The 23430-nt window shown below is 36.9% G+C and overlaps 1 protein-coding gene across 9 annotated transcripts in view; it reads right to left on the bottom strand.

The window, feature by feature from the left end:
- fryl (furry homolog, like) overlaps positions 1-23430 on the bottom strand; it is a 159332-nt gene that overhangs the window by 112434 nt on the left and 23468 nt on the right. For 4 of the 9 annotated variants that reach the window (XM_056480783.1, XM_056480785.1, XM_056480787.1 and 1 more), the window contains exon 1: positions 16214-16858. The exons of 1 other annotated variant lie outside the window; for it this stretch is intronic. In XM_056480783.1, the coding sequence (XP_056336758.1) occupies positions 16214-16418 (205 nt within the window). In that variant the 5' untranslated portion in view covers positions 16419-16858. Of the gene's footprint in view, positions 1-16213; positions 16863-23430 lie in introns of those variants that run through there. 4 more of the 9 variants (XM_056480784.1, XM_056480788.1, XM_056480789.1 and 1 more) reach the window with 2 other exon arrangements.

Below are 23430 nucleotides of genomic sequence, written 5' to 3'. Positions count from 1 at the left end.
AATTAGTTTTTTATAGGGTCATTGTAGTGTAATTTAATGAGATTATAAGTCGCTACTCATGAGAATGAGTGGGTCAAGGCAGAGCTTTTAATAGAATCTCTGATTTAAACTTCAGCACCAGTAATAAAGAATGATGATTGTTGTGAATTAGGGCTACACGATATTAGAATAAAATGACATTGCGATTATATATTACATTACATATACATATGTATATATAAATATATAAATATACATATATATACACATATACATATATATACACATATACATTTGCATATACATATACATATGCATATATATATACACATATACATATATTACGTATATATACATATATATATATATATATATATGTATATTTATTTATTTATTACGATAAGAATATAATTACAAAAAATAAAATAAAAAATAAAAAAATCACAATTTTACATTGATTTTAATGACTTTGTTGGGGAGCGCATATGCATAAAATATACAAAATGATACAAAAGTCTGAAGGCATCATAGTTGGTTAAACTTAGAGCGCAGCGAATGGGAGAATACAACAAATACCACGATAGTATTATCATGTCTTTCAGAAAAAGAGGAAAAATATTGTAAAATTGATGGCCCATAGACACTGCATTAGAAACACCTTGCATAAGCGGTAATTCATTTTGTGTAATTTGATGCAAAAATAATATAACACATGCATTAATGCATATAAATGTTCATTTGTTTAAAAAAAAATCTAAATATTAAAAACTTTCAAGGACACCAGTCTTGTGAAAATGATTCATAATATAATTTAAAACACCGATCATGAAAACAAGAGAATAAAGATAAAGATTAAATAAATAATACAATGGAATCTAACAGTATAGAGATATAGAAAATCAACAATCAAGTGTAAAATAGCAGTATCTTCATTGTATAAATATATAAGCCCAATTAATCAAATCTAATTTAATTTTAAAAGCAGAAAAACGTTAGAATGTCTTTGTTCAAATGGTTTAAATGAACTTAAAAACTCTTGAGATCCTTCGATATGACCATTGCAGATTTGCACATTGTGAAGTCGATGCTGAAATTATATATTGTGTCTTATTGTGAATCATTTTGAATTGTTTCAATGAATCAAAATTCTCAACAATTCTTCGACAACACTTAAACAAGTCTACATTAGGCATGAGATGATAACCAGTTTCAAGGTTTACTGCTGTCTGGAAAAGTCAAGGTTTTAAAACAGCAAAGATAATCTGTAATACCAATACTACGATATATGTATGTTTTTTTTTTGTTTATTTGTTTGTTTGTTTTTGCGTGTTAAGACTATTTAATTAAGCTTATTAGGGGAAATTATCTCCAGAGGAAAACTGTTTATGAATCTAAGAAGTCATGATTTATTTAATTATTTAGACTGATGTTATTGACATATTTTAAATGTTTCTTAAAATATATATATTGTATTCAATGTGAAAAAAAAGTGTTTTTCCGCACATTGAACTATTTTAAAGGGGAAAAAAATATTTTTTTCACATTGGAAAAAGTAGTTTTTTTACCCAGACATTTAAAAGAACATATTTTAGAGCAGTAATTACAATACAGTGAAACCGTGATCTATTTGTCTAAGGTAATCTTACTATCAGAATATTATACAGGTCCATGCCTAGTCTCCATTTCTCATGACCCATTTCTTTTCACCAAATTAGGAATGCATTATAGCCATATGAATTATTATAAACAGTAAATTATTTCTTCAATGTTTTATTGCAAAATAAAATAAGGAATATTGCGAGATGAATAATATATTATTGTCATTTGCGGAAATTACAAACCTCTGGGAAAAAAAACTATTAAAATCATCATCATCATCATCAGTATTTTTATAATTTTCATTATGGATCTATGAATTTAAAAAGGTAATAAAGAATCAGCAGATCAAAAAATTATCATCTATAAGCAGAAACTCAGCAACTGGCATTTTCAGAGGCAGTTTTATGACATACCAAACAAGACAACAGTAGGGAAAAAATGAGAGAGAAACAACAGAGTGACTGAAGCTGATCTTACAGATAGAGAAAAAGATCTGCACCTGCACATTCAGTTTCAATTACCATCCCATTATTGTACAAAACTGACAAAAACAACCCATAATAAAATGATGAAAGGTATCTGACAGCACCAATTTCCAAACAAAACAAAAAAACGTCGCCCTTCTCTAAAGCCCCATCACCTCCAATCACACAGACATTAGTGCATGACATCATCTGACCAGAGGCCTGAGATGAGATAAAAGAGTGCACACAAACAGATTCCACTGATACCACTCACAATCTCTCTTTCTCTCACCCCCCCCACCCCACCACCACCTCTGTTTCCCTCCATCCGTCTCCTTTACCCTCTCCCTCCATCACTTGACTGTCCCTCCCTGCTGGAGTTATGCAAAGCGAGAAGGCAGCCTTGTAAACAAACACTGGATACAAAAGCCCGTATTGTGGAGACTGCAGCGCAGGGTTTCCACTCTCACACTCACACACAAACATAAACATACGCACATGCATGGAAAAACACATTATACGCAGTTATGCTGATCAGAGCTGCTTCGATGTGCGGGTCGAGTGAGTAAAAGATGCCATATAATCACTAACAAAGCAAAGACTTCAGGGAAGGACAGTTCTTAGTTTAATGCAATCTTCCATCTGTGATACTGATAGTCTCTTCAGAAACGATTGGAATGTTTTAAACTTCCTCTGAAAATGACTTCTCGGTCTATCTTGAGCACAGGTGAACAATGGAGGCACATGACAGTGCAACAAGAATGCTGTGTGATATTTAAGCATTAACTCTTTCCAACTAACTGCTGTTCTCCCACTGTACTAGCAAAGCAGAACATCTCTTCTGTTCTGCCTACACTAGGTTTGTGAAATGGCTGTTCCCGCACGCACCACACCCTGAAAAATAAGTCTGTCTGTCCAGAATCACATGATGCCCAAAGACTGCCATCTCTCTCTCAAAAGCAGAGTTTAGGGTAAACAGTAGGATCCTGCTCGGCACAGCAGGAATGCTGCTCCATTGTCAACAGGGTGCGACTGTCACTTTAGTATACAGCAAAAGCATGCAGTCAAACACAACCCTAGAGAGTTATTAGACCTGATTCTCATCGAAATCATAAAGATGTCAATTCAATTTAAGCAACAGAATACAAGAAGTAAACAAGATTCTCACCTCAAATAAAGATAAAAAAAATTCAATAAAGATGCAAGCAAATCATTTAAATTTTCAAACTTCAGCTGATTTTGGTGCAGATAATATAATAACAAGACTCACATGAATTACACTGCAGAATTATAGTACCTGAACCAGATTCTGATGCAGATTGGAATTTATTCAAATCACATCTCAGTTTTAGGGTAGCTGAAATAAAGCCTGTGTAACTGAACTCCATTCTAGTCATACAGTAATTCATCCAGAGAAGGAACACATCACAGAAACACTGTAAAAAGTAATTAGCTGACTTTACATAAAAAGGGAAACCGTTGTTTTAATATTATGTGCATAATTCTAAAAAATGAGTTAGGTCAAATTAACAAGTTCCAAGCAAAGCAAAGTCGCTTTTTTTACAGTGCAGAATTGCTGTATAAAACCAGATCCTAATATAAAATTCCAAACCCAACACCACAGTATACGCCACATTCTGATCCAGAGCAAAAGTACACTCATCATCCCAGTTTTATGTTTACTAAAACAGATTCTGATCCAAATCAAATTACATCCCAATTTCACATTAACATAAAAGCATCTTTTTATAATAAAATAAACATAAGTGTTAAAGAGACTCTTAAACTGGATAAATAAAATGTTACAACGTGTTTGCAATGGTAAAGTGTAAATACTGAACAATCAAAGCAAACATCAAGGTGTGAATAATAATATACAATAAACCTCAAACTCTGTAAACAAAAGAAATTATGATAATCAATCTGAGCTTTCCAGTAAAGGAACCAACCATCATTATTAAAATACATACTGCAACAATACAAATTGTGAAGTTTAATGACTACCCCGATGCTAAAAACTCTTTCAGAGGGGAGCTAGTGGCTGGGATGCACAAAAAACAAAAAAAAAAAAAGTCGCTCTGGCAACATCCTTACGTCCTTTTTTTTTCTTTACATCTTCTCACTGCTATACAGCACAAATTTTTTGCGTGTGTTGTTATTTTGACCTGAAGTGACATTGTTTCATTCACATTTTCAATGCGCTGCTTGCGCTCCCCTGGCGGTTTCCTCGTAACCTAGGCGCCCATCAGCCATTTTGTCAGAGGATAACAAGCGGCCAAACTATTACTGCAGCTTCTGATTCCGAGCTCTGCAGTGTTTGTGTGCGCTGTGTTTGTCCGAGGTGATTAGTCGCTACCGTTATTACTGAAATGTGTACATTTCAAACAAAGAGTGAAGCAGATTGGTTAGTTCTACTTGCATGAAACCGCAGTGCACTCGCAGAATTTGGAAAAGTTCTGCTGTTTTGCAACTAGGTGCGCCTGGAAAATGCACGCACATCACGTGAGCGCCGCTTGCACAACATGTTCGTGTTGTACAAGTTGTGCTCCTTTATTAAAAATAACAAACTTGTCAGCGCAATGGCCTAGTGGTTAGAGCGCCCGACATATGGTGCAGTAGCACTTCAGGGCATCCAAAGTTCGATTCCCGGCTCTCTCTCCTCCACTTTACTTCCTGTCAAATTACTGTCCTATCTAATAAAGACAAAAAGGCAACAAATTAATCTAATTAACATAATCCATAACAAATCCAATCCCAGTTTTACAATAACATACATACTTCAATTCCATTCCAGTTTTACTGAAACTAGTTTAATTTAAAAAAATCAGATTCTGATCCAGTTCAAAAGCACACTTTAACACCACACCAGTTTTATTAAAACTTAACCAGATTAAAATCTAGACCAGAATTAACCATTAACTGTAACAAATTTGAGTCAGATTTAAAACATCAACTTAAACCAAATCCCACACTTGCAGTATCTAAACTAGTTTCAGATCCAGATCAGCAATTCATATGGAATGTAGAAACTGTATAGGAAGATGAAAGAGGCACTTTATTCAGAGATCAACTGCTGACGTTTCAGAAGATGACAGACCCTAAGTGCTTCTGGATGGTGCGGAGGGCATACACCGACAGACAGTCTTCAATGCGAAGGCGCTTCAATCCCATGAGGCCACAGTGAGAGTGCATTTCCTGTATTGTGCATTATAGCACCCAGCATTGGGAAAAGGAGAGCCAAAAAAGGAACAAGGTAGAAAGAGGGAGAGTGATAGGAGAGGGAAAGAAATGAGAGGGATGGGAAGAAACTGAGAGACTGATCGATATACAGTAACCTTATCTAAGATAGTACTATCTGCCAAATGTTTTAGTGGATAGAGAAAGGCAAAGGCTGCCTTGTTTACAACTACATCTCCCATAATGCAAAGCACACATAATAAAGAAAAGACAGCCATGCAGAAAAGCTTTAGCACAAACTTGAACCTACTAATCTGTTAAAAAAATAAAAATTCTTGTTAGAAACGTAGTAAAAATATTCAATGTAGTAAAAAAACGACAACCAATTCCAGTAAGGTAACGTTTGGTTCAGAATTTCAGGTTTAAATTGAAGCCAATCTTATATTAACTGTAAAGTTACTCTTAAATGTGTACTTGTGGGCCTCACAGTGGCGCAGTGGGTAGCATGATCACCTCACAGCAAGAAGGTCGCATTCCTCCGAATGGTCCGGTTTCCCCCACAGTCCAAAGACATGCGCTATATGTGAACTGAATAAGCTAAACTTGCTGTAGTCTACGAGTGTGAATGCAAGAGTCTTTAAGTGTTTTCCCAGTGTTGGGTTGCAGCTGGAAGGGCATTAAACATATGCTAGATATGTTGTCGGTTCATTCACTGTGGTGTCATTCTGATTAATAAAGGGACTAAGCCGAAAAGAAAAATGAATGAAGAATGTGTACTTGTATAAGGTGTTCGATTTGAGTAATGTACACAAATATGATGAGGCAAGTATCAATGCCTTCTTTTTTTGTAAAATTTAAAACAAACCTGCTACCAAACCTTATTGATTTGACCAAAAATCTAAACATTTCCCAAAACTATGGATATCAATTGCTGATGACATCAGCAGTTAAAGGGATAGTAGACAAAAAATTTCTGTCATCATTTACTGCAGTCTAGATTTGTTCCCAAATCAGTTTATTTACTGTTCTGTTGAACACACACACAAAGATCCTCTGAAGAATGTTGAAAACCAGTAACTTTGCCTTGACATTGTACTTGTTTTTTCCTACTATGCAGGGCTCCGCAAAATCCAGTAGCCTGATGTTCCGGTGCTATTGTTTTTCAGTCGGGCTACCAAAATCTATCTACACGTTTCCCGGCGGGCCAGCGGGAGGAGAAATATATTTCAATGCCTTTACATTCTCTAACAAATGGATTAATTATGTATGTATTGTGCTGCGATACTGCAGCAATAAATTCACTTATTGATAATAAAGGAGAATAGCCACAGCATAAACAACAACCCCCAAATAACGCAGTGTTTCTGTCAGTTTAATCGCTTGTTCTGTACTGAAATGTGCGGCACTGAAGCACACAAGCACTCGTCACTCACTCAGAGATCGCAGAGATGTAATAAAACTATTCTAGAAAGTATTTATAGCTGCAAAAAAATAATCTGAAAATGTTCACTTAACATCATTATTTAAAAAAACAATTAAATACAAATTTAAAGTTAAAATAATACAGACTTCCGTTCGGTGAGCTATGGAGTAGGACGTGTTCGCTAGGAGGTCCTGGTCAGAAATTTGCGATTTTTTTCCTGAATTAATGCACATTTGAACTCATACAAGTGCCAGCACACAACTGTGCCTAAAGTTAAATTATACAATTTTGGTTATTTAAAGAAAGAAATATATCGCCTATAACCAATGCCATTATAAGATTTTTATTTAGTAAATGTATATTTTTGTTTTTATTTAATAGAATAATGTATTTCTATTTGGACTACTTGAATTTATATTTGTGCTAGCAAAAACTGAAGAGTGGCTGCCCAAAAGGCTACCAGGAATTTAAAAAACATTTGCAAGTCTGCTATGGATGTCAATGGTTACAGGTTTCCAACATTCTCAAAATATCTTCTTTTGTGTTCAATCAAACTGGTTTGGAACAAGTCAAGGGTGAGTAAGCAATAGCAAATTTTTCATTTTTGGCCGAACTATCGCTTTACATCCGTGCACGAATTGCTTGGTGTTCAGGAGTCAGTCCCACACAAAAACATTTAGCTGATTCACAACACTGTATCAGCAGCAGCGCAAGCTAGAGACTGCAGGAGGCTGCACACCTTGCCAGGAACAAGCACACCTGTCAGCAGCAGCGAAGCAACAAACACACACTCTGCAGAGAGATAGAGATAGAGATTAGAGATAGAGAGAGAGAGAGGAGAGAGAGATAGGAGAGAGAGAGAGGAGAGAGAAAAGAGGGAGAGAGAGAGATAGATAAAGAGAGAGGGACCAGTGGACGTGCGAGACTAACATTTCCACTGATCACCTCTGAGTCAGCGGAGACTCACACACACACACATCAGCACCAGATCTCTATACCACACTCCATCCCAAAAACTGAACACGTGACAGAGAAGGACATTTACATTTTACATTTAGTCAACAAGGAAATAAACAAAAAGAAAACCGTAGAGGGTATAACAAATAAAAGTGAAATGCAAGAAAGTATGAGGAAAGGGAAGAGGGAAAGCTGCTCATTTAGTTGAGTTAAAACCTGCTAGACTTTGTTTGCTTTTTTGGCTCAGTTTGTTTGGGGAGGTGTTAAAGCAGCAAATCGTGGTGTGGGACCAAATGCAAAAGCGTACTGAGACCTGGTGAGGTGTCTTGGTAGACTTTCATACAACCCTGAAGCGGTTAGTTTTGAGGTGAGAATGTGAGCAGGACCTCAAACCGACACACATGCAAAAAGTAATTTGCTTTTTTGGTTTGCAACATGCATTCTGGGATGAGAAAATTGACGCTTTACTTCAATCATGGGAAATCGCGGACTAATGTGGAGTTGTGAGAAGGTCCATAGATTACTTCTCTCCTCTTAGATTACTTCTGTGCTTTGCGCACGTTTCCCACACATTAATTCTGACCAATCAAAATTTCAGGAAATTTGTCTAGTGATGTAACGATTCACCGTGAGCCTGTTGCAAATCGATTCAAATATGTGACAATTCAAACCAGTTGAAATGTTGAATGAATCACGATACATTTTGAACAGAGGGGGCGCTGTGTTTTCAGGCACAATCTCAGTTTACCTGCACATATTCAGCGAGCAAAAGGAGTGGCCGGCAGATTAAAATGACAGCGGTGAAGTGCACCAGACAAACACAAACTGGAGCAAATACTGCAAAAAGGCATTTACTTACAACAAAAAGAACAACCGAATATGATGCACAAACTGTCCACACAGTTAAAACTACTGTCACAGATATTTATACGCAAAAAAAACCTATTCATTAATGCGAACCGGATGATTGCAGCTCCGCTTTCTCCGAAGAGTGCAACAGAGATCACACAGTGCATAAGTGTTTCATAGCAAAAGTGTGAAGATGGAGGCTGCACGGTGGCGGCAGTGGGTAGCACTTTCACCTCACAGCAAGAAGGTCGCTGGTTTGAGCCTCAGCTGGGTCAGTTGGCGTTTCTGTGTGGAGTTTGCATGTTCTCCCCATGTTTGCGTGGGTTTCCTCCAGGCGCTCCGGTTTCCCCCACAAGTCCAAAGACATGCGCTATAGATGAATTGGGTAGGCTAAATTGTCCATAGTGTGTGTGTGTGAGTGAGTGTGTATGGATGTTTCCCAGTGATGGGTTGGAGCTGGAAGGGCATCTGCTGCGTAAAACATATGCTGGATAAGTTGGCGGTTCATTCCGCTGTGGCAACCCCAGATTAATAAAGGGACTAAGCCGAAAAGAAAATTAATGAATGAAGTGTGAAGATGCTTTTCAGACTGAAAGAGAAAGTTGTTATTACAGAGCCAAGTATTAGATTATTTTTACCCTCTCGTTTTCAAATTAGCTTATGCATATTTTAATAATTTTCTTATTCCTATTGAATATTTAAAAATATTAAGATTATCTCTTCTTAAGTGTATCACACTGATACTTATACTAATTAATTATACAAGTAATATTATTCACTTCCGTAATCATCTTCAACTCTGGTCTCTATCCTACTATATAATTATTAATTTTATAATCAGTTTTTTATTTTGTGTCCAGTCCCCTGGAGCAGAGGGCCTATTGACCACCTCTGTACACACTGCTGTCTGGTTTAGGAAAGGCTTACCCCTCCACACCAGCCATCTCAGTCCCCAGTGAAAGAGTTTTTTCATCACCAGGGGACATTGTAAATGTGCAAAGACATCAGTTTATGCCAGAAAACAGAGATATGCTGATATTTATTTAATGTTAAAGCTCAGCACAGTCACAGTTTTAGTTTGTTTATATTAATGAGTCTTCTTTAGTTTGTATTATTACTTTGTTTTTGTTTTTTTGTTTTTTTTTGGGGGGGGGGGGGGGTTCCGTTTTAAAATAGCTATTTAGGTTATAGCAGAAATAGATTATATATAGCAAAAATTGTGCAGCATTAAGAAAAAAATTAAAGGGCTCTTCACCTCAAATTTGTTTTAAATATTTTGTTAAAAAAAATCGTGACTAAATTGTGAATCGTGAGATTAGTATTGTGAATCGCATTGAATCGTGAGTCAGGTGAATTGTTACATTCCTACTGTTCTGGCAACAACTGATGTTGTCAGTGATTGCTTTTTGGTTCGTTCCAGTGTTTCTGTTCAGAGCATAGACTGTAAAAATATATGGACGGAGTATCCGTGACGTCACCCATAGGTTTCTGAACACTGCAAAAGAAGCTACTAGTAGGCGCGGCCAACCGTCGCCATTTGTTCACGCGTCATCGCACCCACGGCGGGATACTAAACAAGGGCAAAGAGGCGGAGAGTGAGCGAGCTACAGACACCTGCTGGCACTTTGCTTAGACCTGGCAGACAGACTTTACTTTGGGAGAAACGCTTGATACTTTATTACCTGCGACTCGTTGTGTTCTTATCACATGTGCTTGGTTGTACACTATATCAATAAAGTGTTTAGACTTTTAAAAACACTGTAGTCACATATGAGCCCGAAGCATTGTTCTTATGACGTTTTTCTACAGAAGGAAAACGCGAATACTTCCAAACACTTCAGATGCCAGAATCCAGCATAACACTGTATGATAACGCTTCAGATGACTGTTCTAGAGCCCTACAGCTAATCAATCTGTTCACATTCTGGATTGCTTTACGGGTCTAAAGAAAATATATATGATAAATATCTTAATATAAAACAAATACATTTATAGAGATGGTATACAAGTATATAACTTTACTCACATGGGAAACGGAGGCCACATGAATGGTTTGTGAGCACAATTAGTGCACACAGCATTCCATATCATCTGATAATTGTAAGAAATAAGTCAATTGACTGTGTAAAGCCACATAAAACAACAAAAAAATACGATGAATATGCTGAGATCAGTGGCTAATCTGCCGGAATTCAGCTGAGGTGAAGTGACGGCGACCAAGCGAGACCTTGCTGTCACTCAAGTGGCCACGCCCTTCATTATGCAAACTTAATATAACCTAATATAAAGGAATAGATGAGTTATAAAAAATTCACCCCCCTCACAGTTGTCATGGAAGGGTAATAATAGCTATATGACCCAAAATCGTTCTTTGTACCAGGCTGTAAACACCTTTTTTTTCTGCCTGTAAAGTTGGGCCATTCTAACAGTGGGCTCAATTGCCACTTGCTCTATTATGGAAGCCAGGACTAGCGGAATTTTGATGAATTGCAGTTTCAGTTACTTCCGTATTGGCTTCCCGAGGGGAGAGCGGGAGGTTGCCGCTTGGTTCAGAGCTGTTCGTTCTATTGTGAAACGGGAACAAATTGACTGAAAAATGCAACAATGTATCATTTTTGGAGGAACAGGTGTGTGAAAGCATCCGAAAGAGGGTGACTACGCTAAAAAAAGAAGCTAAACAAAATGCAAAAAATAAAAAATAAATAAAGGGAAAAGAACAAGGGACAAAAGAAATAAAGTATCAATAATACCGTACATATTCGTATTGCATATGAATATCACATTATTTAGCATGTTATTGCATTTTTCCGCAATATCACAACTGCCTAATAAAAGGGACAAATCATTAACAAAGCACAGTAACAAATGAATGAAATGGAACGAATGAGCAAACAACAGCGGAAAAAAAGGAGATAAATATAGCCCACTGCTGTTTGTGCGTGGCATGTTCTGCTCTTCCAGTCCTGATTATGAATCACATGCTGTCTCAAAGAAGAGACGCCACATGCACAAAGGCTATGAGTTTCCAAGATAAACTTCCATTGCAGTTTAATGAAGTGAAGTCTGATCACATGACTGCGGGGATGGGGAGAGAGAGAAAGAGTGAGGGTGTGGCTGGAGTGCTACTGTGTCTATTTGAGTGTGTGATGATGACTGATTCCAGATCAGCAGCCCTGAAGGGGGACCAATATTAGACACATTGCATACTGCAGAGTCGCCAGATCTTTCCTCTTCCTGCATACAGCTCCTGCTCCTCTAGAGCAAAACTGAATAAAAAGTAGCACCATCAAAACACCACAGCGGCAAACATTAGTTATACAAGGCACCGAACAGGGCAGGTCTATGTGATTGTGTCCTGTTAAAGCTGCCTTCCAGCTGAAAGGAACAGGTTGAGCTGGGGACAGGCAGTGCCCAACCAAACAGAAAATATTCCTGTCAAACCAAAAGAAAAATATATGATAACGTTGACTCATTCGATATCCTTCAAAAGAAACAACAACAAAAGCATTAATGAGAAGCTTTAGAGCTTTATGGTTTTAATGACAAGAATTAAAATCAAAAAGAAGGTTGATCATTCACAAATCTATTGCCAGGCAATACAAAGCAAATCATCTATTAATTAAAACAATGAGGTAGATCTATATAGATTTATAAATGGATTACCCTGCCTAAAATGGGTCTAAAAATGAAGACTGTTTGTGTAACAACTTTTTCAAGTCAATTGCTAATGAAAATAATCAGCAGCCCTTTCATTATTATTTATTGGGACTTTGGAATATGCAAAGAACTTCTGGGCAAACAACTCATCATGACAGCAAGTGATTTAAAGCTGTTGTCATCATTAAATTGCAAATACTTGTTGTGGGTGTCATGAGTGTTGATCTAATGCAGCGCTACTGAAAAGGATGTGTATTATTACAAAAGTAAATCACTGGTAACCATCAAATTTTACTTTTAAATAAGCAAAATGAAACTTTAATAGCTTAATTCAAATGTGCAGTTTTAACTTAAATAAAAAAAGTTAATATCAACTTGCATAATTAACATTCATGGTATGAGATTTTTGTTTTTACCTAAATGCTGTTTTTTAGATATTATATGCTACTGTTTAAGTGTTTATATAGAAAAAGTTTTTTTTTTTAGAATAATTTGTTTGTTTAAAAGTTCAAAAATTTTCCAATAGCAAAGGCATGACATCCTTAGTGTAAAGAAACCCTGCTCAAATGTTTTAAAGGTTTACTCTTTTTATGATTTGTTTCTAAACATTACCTAGGCTGCATTTATTGTATATTAATAAATAAAATATAATACAATTATGTTTTATAGCAATTCATATACAGATTTATCAAGGATTCATTTGATTAAGTGTGAAAGCAAAAACATTTCTAATGTCAAAAAAGATTTCCATGGTAAAAAAAAAAAGAAAACTGTTGTTAAAAAAAATCTACTGTATTTTCATGATTGAAATGCAGCCTTGGTGAACATTGATAATCAAACTTTCAGTACTTTTTTAAAATTAGAAACATTGAACATGATGAAATCAGACTACTGTTCAGATTCTTCAGGTGCCCCAAAAGCACGTTTTTAGTGAAAAAGTGAAAAAACTAATAATTCACTGTTTTCTCTCCTTAAAGCGGTTTCAAACCTTTGTCTCTTTCTTCGGTTGAACACTAAAGATTTTTTTTTAAAGAAAGCTTAACCTGTGACCAATGACTTCCACAGTAGGAAAAACCCATGTTTGTTTGTGTTCAACAGAAGAAAAAAAAGTTTAAAACAAGTAAAGGGCGAGTAAATTATGAATTAGTATTTTTAGGTGAACTGCTTGTGAAGAAAACATGGCTCTTGGGAAGTGAGATTTTTTATTTTGCACAGTCTGACTAATTTTATTTATAGCATTACCAATTATTATAGGGAATATGTTTAGCAGGATGCATTTAAAAATGCTTTTTATAATGCTTTTGTTACTATTTTGGTTAAGGTTAAGGATTAATAAACACGAGCACTATTGTGTAGAAAATAGTCTGTACATTTTAAAAGTCCTTTGTATTCCATCATTTTATGTTTTGATGGAGTAAAAAATTGGTATGTTGAAATGTATATTGAAGAAAGAAATGTAAAAAATAAAACCTGTCAGCTTCCACATAACCTGTCATTTCTTTACTACTAAAATTGCCAGCTTTACATAATAGTCTACTCCTACTTAAAATTTGTAATACAGACAATAAAAAAAGAAGTTAGATTCAATCCAAAATGCAAGTATTTAACTTGTTAGGTTATGTAGACAAAATAATGGTTAGAGAAATAGAAAAATTAAGTAAAGCTTATGTGAAGCTTTAATTTAGACAGATATAAAAATTAAGTTTTCCAAGGCCTAGTATTGCTTAATCTACATCAGAAAATCATGCAAAACTATTCACGAAATTTTAAGTAAATGAAGCATTGCATTTTTATCAGTGTAATTTAAATATTAGGATTAAGATACTGAGTTATTTAACTTGTATACAAGTTACCAGTTATGTAACATTTACAAGAATAAGATTGACTGGTGTGGAGAATTTAAAAACACTCTTGTGAACATGAGCAAGTCTTGGCAGGTACATTTAAAACCCCAAATCCTCACCTCAACACTGAAGACTCATCAATTTTGGGAGAGCGAGGTGTGGTTTGGTTGCAATGTAAACACGCACACAAACACAGACAGACTACAACCAGTGTATTTTTTTTTTCCTTATCAGCACAGACAAGAGAAGCTCAGGCTTCAACCTTCGAAGGATACAGAAAAAGCTCTCTTGGTCCAGTTTGAACTGGTGTTTTCCATCATATTTGAATGCGTGGTGGTCAATTTGCATTTTGAATGCACAGTCACATGCGGTGATGCAACATCACACTCCCCGCTCTGTTTTCCTGTAACCGAGAAGCTGACATACCAAGAAGAGTGGTCGTAGCTGGACCAGCCATGAATGACACACAAAGATCCTCCTTTATCCCCATACGACCCGGTGTCAGGGAGACGTGTTGCTGAAGATTCAATACATTTATGGTCACAAACGCAATCATCTGCTTCCTGCGGCCAAGAGTATGTCAACAAACATTGCCTTCTTTGATTAAATACAGAACAACCACTAGTCTCTCCTCAAAGGCCAAACAGTTTCCTTAACTTTCACACAGACACGGGTCTAACGTCAAACTTTTTTTGTCTTTTAATTTTAATATAATTAAATTTAAAAAGTTCCCCTATGCATTTTTAATCGCTTATCCATGTTAGGGGCAGCAGTCCCAGCAGAGAACCCCAGAACAATTTCATAGAACATTTCTATGTAGCAGGCCTATACATGTTACATGTTCCTGCTGCTTGAAACAGCGTTACTATGAAGCCGACGATGATGTCTCTTGACTTGTTTACAGTCAAAAAATTGGTATTGTTAATAAAATGTGATCATTTCATCGACTCGTGTTTTTCCTTGTTTTTTTCTTTAAAAAAAAAACAAAATAACTATATAATTATGTTATGGAGTATAATTCAAAAAATCTCTCCCAATTTTCACTTCAGTGCATCACTAGTATACAGTTTCTCTTCCCTGTGTATGGTAGCCATTGACCTGCATTTTATGAATCAAAAATTTAAAAAAAATCTTCAACATTCTATTGAAGTAAAACAATTTAGACCATTTCAATGTGGTCATGTCATCGGCCTATGAATATTTCCTGCATGTTATCAAACTACTTCATAACTGTAACAAGAGGCAATTCAATCCTAACTTAATGTTAAAACAGCTATCATAACATTATTTATCAATTTGTGGCTCTTTTTTGGTTCTCAGAAGCTATGGAAATTACAAAGGTAAAACTGGAAATACGTTGGGACCATTGTTTTTGTTTACATCCCTCAAAATAGTCTATAGGGTGAGCAAAATAAAAGCATTTTTGTATGAACCATCCCTGTAGAGCACTGCATTTCTTTTTTAAGACATCCTTCCTAATCTGCAAACACTATTCAAAGTTTGGGGTAAAATTTATTTTATATTTTTGAAAATCTTTTTAATGCAAAACAAGGTTGCATTTATTTGATTACCAAAAATAAAATGTTTTTTTTTTTTAAGTTTTTTGTAAAACAAATCGTCTTGTGAAAACAGTTACGTTTTATACATTTCATGCATTCTTGCTCGATATAAAAAGCAACCAAGACCAAACCTCTGAACAGCAGAAGTGCTAAAACCTCTCAGATATGTGTCTTCATGCATAAGACATTATTTGAGTCTTCCAGTCACTGCTCTGGGTTGGGAATACTGCTGTTAACAATGACTCACTTTGACACGTACATCATTGTAGTCATGTTGCAAAACATATCACTATGGATCAGCGCCAAAAAAAACACAGTGATGAAATGGTAAAATAATTCACATATAAATTCTAAAGACTTGAGGCTGATATTGACACACACAAAAACATTAGCATTGGACTGTACAGTGTGTTTTATAAGATCGTAAAATGCCTTAAACTGCATTCACTCGGATTTTGAAATCATTTAAATAGTTCTCACTATATTCTATCTGATGACCAACTCAAGGCTTTCCAAATATTTCAGTCACACAAAGTATTTGCTTGCTCGCTCCCATTTGCAATTACTCTTATATCTGAGCCAAACTATAAACAAAAACAGAGCAAACACACACCTTGGACACCACACCTCCTAGTCAAACAGCCCTCTCTACACTACAACCGAAACCATGTTTAAAACATATCCCCTCTTCTTTCAAGTCATTACCTTTGGCTCGATGTCGATGTAGCCGGACAACCGGCCGGCTGGGTGGACTGGATCCATCTGGCTCCTCTTCGTTACTTGAAACCAGCCGTTTCATCCTCAGTAATCGAGGGCCGGTCTCCCGCGGGCAAACTCCTGCAGTGTCCGCTGCCTGCATCCCGCCATCCCCAGAGATAACTGTGGGAACGAGGCTCTTGAGGAATTCCATGTTTGCACTGTGACACTTTCAGTCCAGGCGCCTGTGCGGGTGCACAGTGACGTCCCTGACACCCACCATCACCTCTGAGGAATCAGGCCGCCTGTGACCAGACAGACGACCACAGAACAGCTCCTCCACCCAGGCTAAACCACGGTCAAACAAAACTCACAACAGGTTCCTCTTTCCAAGTAACCTAGAAGCACCCAGACACAGTGCATATGATCTCTAGTTGTAGTCCACAAGCTCTCAGTAGTAGATCCAAGGCGACAAACGCTGGAATGAGGTACAAGTGAGCACCTGTTGATCCAGTCGTTGAGTTCTTCCACCTGCCCGTGCTCCACATGCCATAGGCCAACTGTGAGCACTTCCCGAAATGAAACCCAAAGTTCACATGAGCTTTCACACAGTCAGAGACCAAACCTTACTACCTGTCTGTTCATGCAGGCTGAATACTTTGATGTGAAGATTTGACAACAGTGGGTGGAGTCTTAAAGCACAACGCGTTAAATCTGGCGGAGCCATGAAGTGTCCAACTGGAGATAATGTACGTCTGCGAGAGCAGCCAATCAAAACACAGCTGCCACCAACCACACCCAGATGATTCTCCTTTGTGAAGGAAGGGAGGGAGGGAGGGAGGAAGACTAATCCATCTGCGAGTGCATAAAAAGTGAGCAGGCGTGGCGTCTTCAGCATGCTGTTGTGCTCTGATAAGTTTTATCAGGTTTTAAACTAGAGCTTCACATGCCCCTCACTCACACACACACACAAAATACTATCTATAACCTGCCTTACATATTTCCTTCCATTGGTAAAAAAAAAAAGGAATAAAAAATAGCTGTCACACAGATGAGATGTCTCACGCCCACTCACACAGACTGCTGCTTTCGCTTCCAGTTTGCAGCAGGGCAGTGGGTGAACTAGTTTACGTGGCATGTTTGATCTGCTTGGCTGCTCACTAATATGCAAATATCAGGCTTTACTCAGGTGAAAACATAAACACACCCATATAAAAATGATTTGAACAAAAAGTGCATTGCAGCAAAACTATAAGGTGAAAAATGTTTGAGATTTCGAGCTGGCTGGACAAAATGTAAGGTGTACTGGTGTAAATCAATGAAAATGTTCATGTTTGGAGGTGTTTTGCATAAGGAAGACCTTTCTGCTGACTCACTGTAACATATTCAAATGAGCAGGCTGCTTTCGCTGACAATGAACATTGTAATAATGTCTAAATGTCGGACCCTCCATTCAATCTACTGACAGAACCATTGGCAGAGCTAAATGATCAAAAACGAATGAAGTAGTGAGGTATCCTTGATATGGTAAACAAATGTAAATTGAATATTTTTTACAATAACAACCAAGACAGTACCAATTCATTTTAGGCCAAGTAGGCATGGGCCGGTATAAGATTCTGACGGTATGATTACCTTGTATTAAAATACTACGGTTTCACGGTAAATGACTACTGCTCTAAACTATAAACTTTTTAAAATGTCTGGGTAACAAAACAAAAACTTTTTCCCCGTTGAACACAATATGTTTTATTTTGAAAAAACATTTATGATATTTTGGAACAGTAAACATAAATAAATCATTGACTTCTGCTGTCTTCATTAGATTCTAAAACACAGATTTCTTTACAATTTAAAATGGCATTTTTGGATATCTTTTCTGCTGAAGATACTGTTGTCTTAAAAAAAGTAAATAAAAAATCTTACACATACCTTAGGAACGATATTACAGACAATTCTGGCGGTTTCAAAACCATTACTTTTTTCAAACCCACGGTATACCTTGAACATGGTTATCGCCCCATGTCTATATGCAATATTACAAGTGACAGTAAAACAAATTATAAATAAATATTTGTTTCAAATAAAACCCTTCTTTTAACTTTCTAATCATCAAATAACCCTAAAAATAAAGAATTTAGTGAAAAAAAATTCAAAACACTGAAAAATTATAAGCACAAGTATTCATTCATTCATTCATTTTCAGCGTATAGTCTCTGTTAATCTGGGGTCGCCTCAGCGGAATGAACCGCCAACTTATCCAGCATATGTTTTACGCAGCGGATGCCCTTCCAGCTGCAACCCATCACTGGGAAACATCCATTCACACTCATTCACACATACTATGGACAACTTAGCTAGCCCAATTCACCTGTACCGCATGTCTTTGGACTTGTTAGGGAAAATTGGAGCACCAGGAGGAAACACACGTGAACACGGGGAAAACATGCAAACTCCACATAGAAACGCCAATTGGCCCAGCCGAGGCTCGAACCAGCAACCTTCTTGCTGTGAGGGGGCAGCACTACCTACTGCGCTACCGCGTCGCCAGGACAAATGTTGCTGCATCCAATTCAACTTTGTCATGACTGGAATATATTAGGCTAAATTTTTAAATGTATAAATAAAGGAAACTAGTTAGTTAAAACTGTAGTAATATCTCTGAATATCATCATAATCTTTATGAAAACATTATGAAAAAATATATTAATATAAATTAAAAATAAGCATTAATAAATAAAACAATAACAATATGCTGTAATGTTGTCACTGGCTAATGCTGAGCACCAGTATTGGCTCATGAACAATTTGGAACAAATGAGTCTCTTAAAAGGCAAAATTTTAGAGCCCTATATGGAGGTCAGAGAAGAGCAGGAAAAATGACCTCAGTATCATACAGAGATGTTCTTCTTACTATGGCCTAATATAACCTCACTTGTTCACAAGACTCACAGCTCATATAGGGAGGCAGAACACAAAAGTGTGAAATGATTCACAGGAAATGATCACACCCTTAAGAACCGTGTGAACTTATCAGGAAAACCATGTAATGTTTCAGTTCCTTAATATTCGAGCAGACAAAACATACGGTTCTAAATGGCTAGTTGCGGCCAAAAATAGCCTATTAAAGACTTTTCTGCTAGTTTTTCCAATGTGTTGATATTTTAGTGACCAACAAAAGAACAGTGTTACATAAGCTTTAAGCAGCATGAGAGTGAAAAGGATAAGATCCCACTGAACCAATTCTGTATGAGTGTGTGTCAGGTATTACAAGGTGACTTATGAGGACAATGCCCCATACACCTTTAGTTTTTTTAAAAGCCTTATAAATTATACAGAATATCTTTTTGTTGTTGTTTTGGAGTAAATTAAAATAAAGTTTGCTGTAAGTGCTAAGGTAAGGGTGATGGAACAGCTTGCAGAGCATATAAACCATTTTGCCTACGTAATGTCCCCACAATTCACAAGAGCAATGTGTGTGCTTATTTGTGTGTTTGTTTATGTTTGTGTGGGTCTGTGTGTGCGTGTTTCCATCTCTCAAAATCTCTATACAAGTCTGCCCTCTAGGGGTGACTAAAATAAATGCCAGCAAAATTCTGTGTTTTCATGTCACATTAAAACGTCACAGTAATATATATATTTTATTGTACGTCACTTTTCATCAAGGCGTAAAAGTCAAAGTATGCAAAAGATCTTACAATGATACGATTGTGTGCATTTTGATAAAGACACATAAAATGACACTCTTTGAAATAACAAATGAGTCAGCCACTGTATTAGCAGGCTTAAAATGGCCTTTACACCAGCAAATTCTGTTAAAAATATTTCTACCAGCAATCATGTTAAAATATAATGAAAATGTTGATGTATAAATTTACATTTTGGACTCTCAGTAGTGATTATTAAACCACACTGAACTGAGCTAAACTGAACTGAATTTAAACACTAAAAACTGAACTACACTGTTCCTATTTACTGTGACCTTTTATGTGAAGCTGCTTTGACACAATCTACATTGTAAAAGCGCTACACAAATAAAGGTGAATTGAATTGAACATTGCTTGACAATGTGGATAAACTAAATTAACTAGATCAGTGATAGTCGAAACAGACAAATTAGTCTTTAAGCATCACAATTTAGACAAAACCAAAAAGATGACTATAATCATTACTAGACCGTGACACAGGCCTTTGGGCGGTTATTAAATTACTCATTAATGTGCAACAGCAGAACACTTCCCTGTCACAGACACACAAACACAAAATTTCCAATATCTGATGGCACTTAAATGTTGCCAACCTTGATTAACAGCACAAGGCAGGACCTTTGACCATATCGCCGAACTACACTCAAAGTCCTGTTTGCATGAGAAAGCATGTCAAAGGTTTGTGAGTGTATTAGGAGGTGAAGGAGTATGAGGGAAGTTTTTTTCCCTCTCCGCTGTCGCCACTGGCTTGCATGGTTCGGGATCTGTAGAGATGCGCATCGTTGGATTTGCTCTTCAGTATTTGGACTCTCAGTAGTGATTATTAAACCACACTGAACTGAGCTCAACTGAACTGAACTTAAACACTACAAACTGAACTACACTGTTCCTATTTACTATGACCTTTTATGTGAAGCTGCTTTGACACAATATACATTGTATAAGCGCTAAACAAATAAAGGTGAATTGAATTGAATTGGAGTCCCAAATGCACAGGAAGATCGTAAGGGTCTTTGGAATCATTTTGGAAAAGGGAAGACAACAGGGAACAGAAATTCAGAAGTTGAACTGATGAATGTTGGTCATCTATCAGAAGACAATCTGAAAGCACCATATCCTGATAACCCTAATCTGAATATGATAAAACATGCACCCTAAGGGCGTACTCACACCATGTACAGTTGCCTTGAACCGGGCCGAAGCATCCTTGTCACCCCCCTCCCGTCTCCACCCGACGGCATCGCACCTCACATTACATTCGGGGCCTGAGCACGCTTAACATCGTCGATGATGGCAGCTGGTCAGTTAGTGTTTCTCACAGCATAGTGAAGATTTCTTTAGTTATATTGTTTTAGTTGTTTAGGATGCAGTGACACGCAGTCAAATATTTCGCCTGAACAGATCAGCCACTTTTGACCGCTCATAAACAATCATAAAGTCCTTGTGCTGCAGGAATTAGGAGATTTGCTAAAGGTGCATCTGTCGTGCAGTGAGGGGTTTGCGTCTTTATTAATCGACAACAGTTTGCGTTCATTGAACAGTAAGAATGATTAATAAATCCATATGAAACAGTACCCGTAAAAAAGACACATCTCTTCTTCAGTTTCGGCGAACCGCGAACCGCACTCTGGCACACCTCTTTCAACTGGGCCAGTGCAGGCCAACTGAACAGTGCCTGAGCCCGATTCAGGGCACTCACACTTCTCGTAGACAGACAGACAGACAGACAGAGAGAAAGACAGAGAGAGAGAGAGAGAGAGAGAGAGAGAGAGATTACCGATGGATTGTTGGTATATTTCCAGAAGATGACCGTATTGCAGTTTAGCAAAATTAATTCACGCCTCCTGAAGTGACTTGCGATGCGCCTTCACCGTTCACAATGCATTAAAACATTGCTTTCCAGCTGCGGGCCGGCGCTTCATTCGTAAATGTATAGTTTGTCTAAAGTAATGTATACAAACTATATAGTATACTATAAACCAAGGATACAATCAGCCAGCGCAGTGTCCCTCAATAGTAAAAAGCAACATTTTGTGTCTGCCAGTTTGTTACTTGCGGCACTTTACTATTGCGCACTTTACTATTGGCATATTGCCCTTATGGTTAATTCTGACCAATCGAAAACAGTTTAGGAAATACGTTCAATAACATCTAGCCAATGAGTGGATGTGGATTTTGTCAGATGACTGCATTTTGGTTCTTTCAACTGGTTCGGACCAAAGCAATCAGTGTGGTGTGAAAGGACCCAAAAGACGGCAGAAAAATACTACCATGTGTCATTCGCTGCCCTGGTCCGGACCAAATAAACTGAACCACAGATGTAAAAAGAACCCTTAAATGCAAAAGAGATTTGCAACAAAGCTGAACAATAAGGCTGGAGTTTGACAGTAAGAAAGAATACAAGGATACAAGAACAATGAAGACGAAATAAAAGTATACAAGTAAGTTCTGATGACTAGCATAAGGATTAGCTTTAGCTTGTTTTGAAGTTTTTTGTTCGTTTAGTTTTTGTTTCGTTTAAAGTCTTATGGAAAAAAATTTTCATGAGTTGAACAATCCGTACAATCGATTGAACATACTGTATTGCTAGCCCTTATAGCCTTTTCAATGCTGTCTAAAATTAAATGGCATTACTCCGACTGTGAAATCCACAGTCTCTCCACCACCAAAGGCCCACCTTAAGAGCTTTCATTAAAATGGCAACACTAAATTATTTTAAACGCCCCAAAATTTACAATTCCTTCATAATTATCTCACCCTCCAAACCCGTAGGAGTTTCCTTCTCATGCTAAGCACAAAAGAAAATATCTGAAGAATGTGGTGACTAAACTGAAGCCCACTGGAGAAACTTGAGCACATGACAGACTTCTCAGTTTTGGGTAAACCATTCCTTTAAGGATACCCTAATGTCCTGGATCAAATCACAAAAATGTTGATTAGTCGATCGTCATTCATTTAAAAAAAAAAAAAGTTGTCGGACCACATTGACTTTCGTTATAAAATTGTTTCTTATTCCAATTATTATTTTTTGGGTGAACAATGGCTTTAAGGATGACCAAAAGTTTCAGGCCAAGCATGAAGGTGTGTGTCCACATCACACTGATAACGGCACATTACTGACAAACTAGTTGCAATCAAACACTTTAACATTTTATTCATAAACAAACATAATAAATCAATCTGGAATGACTTTCTCTGCAGATGTAAGAACATTTCTGATGATGTAACTTCCAGGAAAAACTACCACTTTCTCACTTTGGTCTAGCACACATTGTTTTTATGAACATCGAGCCCCTGAGAATGAAGCACATTCACATTATTTCAACCACAGATTATTCTGTTTCCAGCACAAATGGACCACATTCAAAAGAAAACACTGTTATGAATACCATTTTGTTGTTTTTAAATGAAACAATAATGCCAAACGAAAAGTCCATGGGTGGCTCACATCAGTACCACAAACAAGTTGAGCCTTAAAAGGTCAGGAAACACCAAAACGCATTTTTTGAGATATTGACA

Source organism: Danio aesculapii, chromosome 20 (assembly GCF_903798145.1).
Source record: "Danio aesculapii chromosome 20, fDanAes4.1, whole genome shotgun sequence".
Lineage (NCBI taxonomy): Eukaryota > Metazoa > Chordata > Actinopteri > Cypriniformes > Danionidae > Danio > Danio aesculapii.
This window is presented reverse-complemented; position numbering and strand designations above follow the sequence as displayed.